Consider the following 8,540-nt stretch of genomic DNA (forward strand, 5'->3'; position numbering starts at 1 on the left):
GTTTTAAAGTGTTTTTCAAAAAATTCAAAATGGCAGAAAATCTATATAACCAGAAGTTATGGGTTCTTGGAAATTGTTCCTCATGAGGAGAGGCATCTCTGTGCAAAGTTTCATGTCTCTACAACATACGGGGCATGAAATATGCATATTCAAAGTTTGCAATTTCAATCGGTTGCTATAGCGCCCCCCTTTGGCCAATGGATGTAATATTGCTTCATTCACATCCTCCCATGACCGTCTACCACTGTGCCAAATTTCACATGGACTGACCAAGTCAGTGAGGAGAAAAACGTGGAACAGACACACAGGCAGAGTTTTCATCATTATATAGTAAGATAAGATATAAATATGATATGAAATATATGTAACAAAGTTGCATTCAAAATAAAGCTTGAGATGTGTTGAGGTGTCTTTTACTGCACATCCACAGCCCAAGGCAGTCATTTTAATATACAGTACTCCAATACACTACTGTATATTGATGAAAAGATATTAATTAAAATATGATTGAAAAAATCTATGAAAGGCAACCATGCACTGCTGTCTGAAATAATCATTTAAAAATTAAAAACTTTACATATGTACATACAACACACAACGATATTCCCCAACTGTTTTAATTAGTCCACAATATGGCTTCATCTTTTATTTCTACTTTTTTTTATTCTAAACTTTTATTGTATTTACTCAATTTACTCTACAAAGTTCCAGCTTGGATGAACTGTCTTTATATTTCGGTTTACGCAGTCCCTTTAAGTGGCTTGACTGTAAACTCAGTTTCCCACAATGCACCGGTGCATTCTTCCTCGTCGAACAAAAACGCGGAAACAAAAGAAATAATCAGTTTGTCAAAACAAACAACACCGAGTCGGCATGAAGTGAGCGTAGTCGTCGCTGACAGCTGTTAGAGTTCACACCGCAGCTTCGTTTAACCCGTCTGGAGGATTTGCCATGGCTTTGAAACGAATAAAGAAGGCAAGTATTCGCCTTGTTTTATTTAATGTACGTTACAGAAGAGGCTGGGGCGATGCGGAAACGTCGTTTTAACGTTAGCCAGCCAACCATCTAGCTTGATACAATCTGTTTGCTAGCCTAACGTGGTTGATTGTTGTTCCAACGCTGTTTGTGATTGATTTAACGTTATGTAACGTCAGTTAATTCGCAAGGCAGCTTTTACTGCCAGAAAGTCCGATATTTATGTCACCGGCGATGACACAGAAGCCAGTTAGCTAAGCAGATAAACTTATCTGAGCTAACTTCCAGCTAAAGTTGGCCTAGCATACTAGCAGTGTTAACGCCCTGTACGTCGGTGTCTCTGGCTAACTTACTTTTCAATAATATTTAATTTAGCGAAGTTCTAGCTGGTAGTTCAGTAACGTTAGTGTACAGTTTAACAGACTGTAAACTCAAGTTTTCCTCCTTTTAAGCATTTTTTTTACAGTAAGGCGGAAGCTGCCAAACTCATAAAATGTCGTTTGTCTTGTTTGTTTGCTCAGGAGTTACAAGACTTAGGGAAGGACCCTCCAGCTCAGTGTTCAGCCGGACCTGTAGGGGATGACTGTAAGTGTCACAATATCTTCTCCCATGTGTATAAACTTATCATTGTCTTAATTATTAATCCTGTAATATGGCCACTTTGATTCTTGTCATCACTCTTGTTCTGTGCTGGTATGAAGCCTTGATATTACATAATGTTCTCACAAATGTTGTCTTCGTCTTTGTTTCTTTTAGTGTTTCATTGGCAAGCTTCCATCATGGGACCGGTGAGCCTTTTCTGGATTAGTTTCCTGGATATTTTTAAAACCAAGCTTCTTCTGGATCTCCATACAATAGTGTTTTATGTTGACTTTACAGCTCTTTCTATTCTGTATGGAAAGCACAGACTGGCACACTCTATCCCAGTGTCACACACTAAAGCCCATGGTGTTACTTAGACAATAGGAAAAGGGGAAATACCACAATACCATAATTTAAACAAAGTGAATCTTAAACAAATGAAAGGCAAATTATAATCTAAATGAATGGTTGCTCTCCTAATGCAAATAGCATTCTATTACATGCAGTACTAGGCATAATTTAACAATACTTTTCCTCTCTATTCCAGCCCGACAGCCCATATCACGGAGGAGTATTTTTCCTTTCTGTCCATTTTCCAATGGACTATCCCTTTAAACCACCAAAGGTAAGTTTACTGAGTAGCTCAGTTGTACACCACCTTGTTAAACAAGTATTTTTCACTATTTTCTAAAGTATATTATAGAACCAATGATTAATCAATAATGAATGATTGGATGCAGCCCTTGTCACAAGAGGGTTATTTTATCTATTACTGCTTTATTGTTGTTTTCATAGATTTCCTTTACAACGAAAATCTATCACCCAAACATCAACAGCAATGGTAGCATCTGCCTTGACATCTTGAGGTCACAGTGGTCACCTGCTCTTACAGTATCGAAAGGTAACTCATATCTTCACTTTGCCTGTGTGATAGAGCATAGTATATCACAACAGCACTGTGTAGGATCTGGTTTGTACCCACAATTTACTGAAGTCATGAGGAAACATGTTTAAGGGTAAATTAGGATGTTGGGGCAAAACGTAACATGGGGAGGAAATGCCAAAGATAGGTGAGTTGAATTCTATCAAAATGCGCATGACAGTGAAGTCCCTTTGGTGAATCAATCCACCAAATCTGCATTCTTCCAAGTGAATGATTTCCAGCCTCTAGGAGCACAGATAACAGGATTTTCAAGCCTGATTATCCAAAAATGAACCTCTGCACCCTGTGTGTTTTTGTGACTGTTACGACTCCTTTGATGGCAAGGTGGAAAGGAGACATCAACACGACAGTCAAAAATAAGATGGAGTCAGAGCATGTGTATAAGCAAAGAAAATGGTTTATTGAGCAACAGAAATCTAACAAAAGATGACAATTGCGGAGGAGGGTGGGTTAAGGTGGTTGTGCCAAATAAACTGAAAGAAATACAGTAAAAGTGGGCCTAATCTGAGTCTGAACTTGAAAACAAAACTCAAACAAAAAACTGACTCTCTTATCTAAAAAAAGAAGCTTAACCAAAAATAGATACAGGGGTGGCACCAACCCCAAAAACTTGTGGACAATGGAGACCTACGTGAGTGAAAAATGTATAGGGTACCCCAATTTACCTGTGTCCACCACCTCACTCCACAAACCTTGTTTTAAGAAACCAAGTTAACTCAATCGCATGCCGCACTCAACACCACGAACAGCAGCTCTAGCAGGCAGAGAGGAGAAGAGAGCGATCACTGCAGGCATGGTCCTTTCATAAGAGAGCCCTGGATGTGATTGGCCAGTCTGGAAACACCCACACTCTACAGATGCAGGCCACTCAGGTTGATGGCACCTGGAGAGCGGAGGGGAGGGAGAGAGAGGGAGAGAGAGAAGACCGGGGGGAAACACACCCACAAACACAAACTGCACTGTGCCCCTGCCTGGCATGCTACAGTCACTTTGAAAACTAACAGGATTTTTTGATATAAAGATGCATGAAATTGAGGCTTTTTTAAAAATTGAAATGTGTGCATACTAATTTTTGGTCTTTTTCTTACAGTTTTATTATCCATTTGCTCCTTGCTATGTGACCCAAATCCAGATGATCCACTAGTCCCTGACATTGCACACATCTACAAAACAGACAAACAAAAGTGAGCATGAAAGCTACAGAAATTGGAATGTGGAAATACTTGAATCTGTCAACTGTTGTCTAGAAAGTCATCCTGTGTTTTTTCATTTTTCTATAGGTACAACAAAGCAGCCAAAGACTGGACTCAGAAGTATGCAATGTGAAGGGCTGGACTTTCTGCAACAATGACGCATCCCTGAACACCTCAAATTATGACAGTACTGTTTCAACTGCTCATCCACACTGGTTCTTGTTGAGGTGTTTTACTCGCTTGAGGCACTTTCTCTACTTGGACTTTACTTGACTTCACTGTTTTTACTGTTTATTTTATTCTCCCCTTTAAATTGGCGTCATTATTATTAATATTGGTTGTGGTGAGATGGCCTAATTATACTTTTCTTTTAAGAGATTTATATTGTACAAGACTATACTGGAGTTGTTTTTCATCGTTTTGCATTAAAGACATTAATCAGTAAGTGGATTGCAATTTGTTTCTTGACAACACACATGAGTAAACTGAAGTTCTGAACCATCTTGTGGCATGGAAATTTTTAATTCAGTTCTCAGTATATTTCAAAGTTGAGACTGACCCTTTTTCTACTATTCACATGGCCACTAGGTGGTAGCCTTTACTTTTTACCACCCAAAGACTCCTACTTAGGAACTTTTGCTCCTTGACAACCTGTTTGTCAAGTAGGGAAACTTGTTTGAGAAACTTGTTTGTGTTACATGTAATTCAGGCCCATTTGCTAACTGGTTATTCGTGTGGATAGTGGATATTATAGTGTCATATTGTAGCAATAAAATTAATATAAGAAGAGATGTCTTGTTCATTAAAATGAGACTACCCATTATCATTATATCGGCTGGGTGCAGCTCAATTGTGCATTGGTGAAGTTAGTGTTTTCTCCTATTGATGTGTCCAGAGTACACTATAAACATGCTGATGTTAATGTAAAGATGGACATATGCATTCTGCAGTGTTGTGGGGGTGTGGCTTAATCACAACTGTGCTGAGTGAGGACTTGACATGTCCTAGTCCTACAGAAATGTTGGCCCTCATCTTTTCAGTCAGCAATTCTATTAAGATCAGCTCTAATTACCTGCCAGAAGAAAAACATTGTTGTAGATTGCTGATAATTCAAATAAAACACTTAAAATAATAACATGTATGCCTTAACCTTGGCAGATTTATTTGAAAGTTGAGGTGAAGAGCTAAAATGTCAAAGCTGTACTCAGGTTTTAGTTATGCATTCAATGTTTTTTCTCAGAATAAAAATCAAATGCTTGGTCATTTTCACCCTTAATCCCAGATGATTGAAGTTTGCACTCCAAATATGCAAGACGTGGACTGAGAGAGAGCATGTGTGCTGTAGCACTGTTGTTACTTTGTAAAGAAAGCTCCGGCTGTGAGATTGAGGTGAGGTTATCACAAGTCCAGCGTGAGTGTGACCAGGGGACAACAAAAAGACATAAAAGAACTAAAGAGATATAACCCCAAAAGGGCAGAACAACACAATGAGACACAAAACAACCACAAAGAGATACAAAATGACTACAATAGTGTCAAAACAACAAGAAAGAGACACAAAATGTCTACAAAGAAGGAAAAAACGACAGACACAAAATAACTACAAAGAAGGAAAAAATAAGACAAAATGTCTACAAAGAGACACAAAATAACTACAAAAAAGGAAAAAAACAACAGACAAAATAACTACAAAGACGGAAAAAAATAAAGAGACACAAAACAATCACAGACACAAAATGACTTTAAAAGGGGCAGAACAACAATAAAGACACAAAATAATCACATAAGGGGCAAAAAACAACAAAGAGAGACAAAACAACCACAAAGAGACACAAAATCAATACTAGTATTTTTTCCTTTCTGTCCATTTTCCAACGGACTATCCCTTTAAACCACCAAAGGTAAGTTTACTGAGTAGCTCAGATGTACACCACCTTGTTAAACAAGTATTTTTCACTATTTTCTAAAGTATATTATAGAACCAACGATTAATCAATAATGAATGATTGGATGCAGCCCTTGTCACAAGAGGGTTATTTTATCTATTACTGCTTTATTGTTGTTTTCATAGATTTCCTTTACAACGAAAATCTATCACCCAAACATCAACAGCAATGGTAGCATCTGCCTTGACATCTTGAGGTCACAGTGGTCACCTGCTCTTACAGTATCGAAAGGTAACTCATATCTTCACTTTGCCTGTGTGATAGAGCATAGTATATCACAACAGCACTGTGTAGGATCTGGTTTGTACCCACAATTTACTGAAGTCATGAGGAAACATGTTTAAGGGTAAATTAGGATGTTGGGGCAAAACGTAACATGGGGAGGAAATGCCAAAGATAGGTGAATTGAATTCTATCAAAATGCGCATGACAGTGAAGTCCCTTTGGTGAATCAATCCACCAAATCTGCATTCTTCCAAGTGAATGATTTCCAGCCTCTAGGAGCACAGATAACAGGATTTTCAAGCCTGATTATCCAAAAATGAACCTCTGCACCCTGTGTGTTTTTGTCACTTTGAAAACTGTGAAATTGTAGGTTTTGTAAGGTGTAATTGGAAGAGCAAACAGGGGGGTGTTCAGATATCAGTGTTGAAACTAATGGCTAGAAATACTTTTTTTTCCAAATACCTAAACTAAAAGGATTTTTGACATAAAGATATACGATATCAAGGTAGGTCCATTCATATTTATGTGTTTTTTCATTTTTCTTTACTTGGACTTTACTTGACTTCACTGTTTTTACTGTTTATTTTATTTTCCCCTTTAAATTGGCGTCATTATTATTAATATTGGTTGTGGTGAGATGGCCTAATTATACTTTTCTTTTAAGAGATTTATATTGTACAAGACCATACTGGATTTATTTTTCATCGTTTTGCATTAAAGACATTAATCAGTAAGTGGACTGCAAATTGTTTCCTGACAACACACATGAGTAAACTGAAGTTCTGAACCATCTTGTGGCATGAAAATGTTTAATTCAGTTCTCAGTATATTTCAAAGTTGAGACTGACCCTTTTTCTACTATTCACATGGCCACTAGGTGGTAGCCTTTACTTTTTACCGCCCAAAGACTCCTACTTAGGAACTTTTGCTCCTTGACAACCTGTTTGTCAAGTAGGGAAACTTGTTTGAGAAACTTGTTTGTGTTACATGTAATTCAGGCCCATTTGCTATCTGGTTATTCGTGTGGATAGTGGATATTATAGTGTCATATTGTAGCAATAAAATTAATATAAGAAGAGATGTCTTGTTCATTAAAATGAGACTTACTATTATCATTATATCGGCTGGGTGCAGCTCAATTGTGCATCGGTGAAGTTAGTGTTTTCTCCTATTGATGTGTCCAGAGTACACTATAAACATGCTGATGTTAATGTAAAGATGGACATATGCATTCTGCAGTGTTGTGGGGGTGTGGCTTAATCACGACTGTGCTGAGTGAGGACTTGACATGTCCTAGTCCTACAGAAATGTTGGCCCTCATCTTTTCAGTCAGCAATTCTATTAAGATCAGCTCTAATTACCTGCCAGAAGAAAAACATTGTTGTAGATTGCTGATAATTCAAATAAAACACTTAAAATAATGACATGTATGCCTTGGCCCCACTGAAAGGGCCTACTGGTCCTCCTCCTTCTGCAAAATGTCACTCGAATTAAGATGTACCAACACATCTGACACATAATAACTACAAAAAGCAGCAAAACAACCACAAACACACACACAATGTCTGAAGAAAGATGCTAAATTACTTCAAAGAGACACAAAATAACCAAAAAGAGACACAAAACGAATACAAAAGGGACAAAACAACAATAAAGAGACACAACATGGCCCTAAAATGGCACAACACAAAGAGACACGAAACAACAACAAAGAGAAACAAAATGACTACAAAGAGACACAAAACAACCACAAAAGGGATAAAACATGAAGAGGCATTAAATAACTACAGAAGAGGCAAAACAACAATAAAGAGATACAAAACAATCACAAAGAGACACAAGATGACTACAAAGAGACACAATGACTACAAAGAGACACAATGACTACAAAGAGACACAAAATGACTACAAAGAAACACAATGACTACAAAGAGACACAATGACTACAAAGAAACACAATGACTACAAAGAGACACAATGACTACAAAGAGACACAATGACTACAAAGATACACAATGACTACAAAGAGACACAAAATGACTACAAAGAGACACAATGACTACAAAGAGACACAAAATGACTACAAAGAAACACAATGACTACAAAGAGACACAATGACTACAAAGAAACACAATGACTACAAAGAGACACAATAACTACAAAGAGACACAATGACTACAAAGACACAATGACTACAAAGAGACACAAAATGACTACAAAGAGACACAATGACTACAAAGAAACACAATGACTACAAAGAGACACAAAATGACTACAAAGACACAAAATGACTACAAAGAGACACAATGACTACAAAGAGACAAAATGACTACAAAGAGATACAATGACTACAAAGAGACACAATAACTACAAAGAGACACAAAATGACTACAAAGAGACACCATGACTACAAAGAGACACAAAATGACTACAAAGACACAATGACTACAAAGAGACACACAATGACTACAAAGAGACACCATGACTACAAAGAGACACAAAATGACTACAAAGACACAATGACTACAAAGAGACACACAATGACTACAAAGAGACACCATGACTACAAAGAGACACACAATGACTACAAAGAGACACCATGACTACAAAGAGACACAAAATGACTACAAAGACACAATGACTACAAAGAGACACAAAATGACTACAAAGAGACAC

The 8,540-nt window shown here is 37.4% G+C and overlaps 1 protein-coding gene across 2 annotated transcripts; it reads left to right on the forward strand.

Annotated features, from left to right (window-relative positions):
- Positions 1-800: 800 nt before the first annotated feature.
- Positions 801-6,598, forward strand: LOC125903094 (ubiquitin-conjugating enzyme E2-17 kDa-like). Of its 2 annotated transcripts, XM_049599765.1 has the most exons (7): positions 802-975; positions 1,497-1,560; positions 1,732-1,763; positions 2,105-2,182; positions 2,353-2,458; positions 3,591-3,684; positions 3,781-4,138. In XM_049599765.1, the coding sequence occupies exons 1-7, from the start codon at positions 952-954 to the stop codon at positions 3,824-3,826; spliced, it is 444 nt and encodes a 147-aa protein (XP_049455722.1). In that variant the 5' UTR covers positions 802-951; the 3' UTR covers positions 3,827-4,138. The 2 variants fall into 2 exon arrangements, with proteins under 2 accessions (XP_049455723.1, XP_049455722.1); XM_049599766.1 differs by lacking the exons at positions 2,353-2,458; positions 3,591-3,684; positions 3,781-4,138 and adding an exon at positions 5,765-6,598 and having other exon boundaries at positions 801-975.
- Positions 6,599-8,540: the final 1,942 nt, after the last annotated feature.

Source organism: Epinephelus fuscoguttatus, linkage group LG16 (genome assembly GCF_011397635.1).
Source record: "Epinephelus fuscoguttatus linkage group LG16, E.fuscoguttatus.final_Chr_v1".
Taxonomy (NCBI): Eukaryota; Metazoa; Chordata; class Actinopteri; order Perciformes; family Serranidae; genus Epinephelus; species Epinephelus fuscoguttatus.

What these genes read in the sequence shown, in the direction of transcription:
- LOC125903094 (XM_049599765.1), top strand. Translation starts at nt 952, where the DNA reads ATGGCTTTGAAACGAATAAAGAAG. An exon ending in TGCTCTTACAGTATCGAAAG is followed by an intron (nt 2,459 to 3,590) that starts GTAACTCATATC and finishes TTTTTCTTACAG; the next exon opens with TTTTATTATCCATTTGCTCC. An exon ending in TACAAAACAGACAAACAAAA is followed by an intron (nt 3,685 to 3,780) that starts GTGAGCATGAAA and finishes ATTTTTCTATAG; the next exon opens with GTACAACAAAGCAGCCAAAG.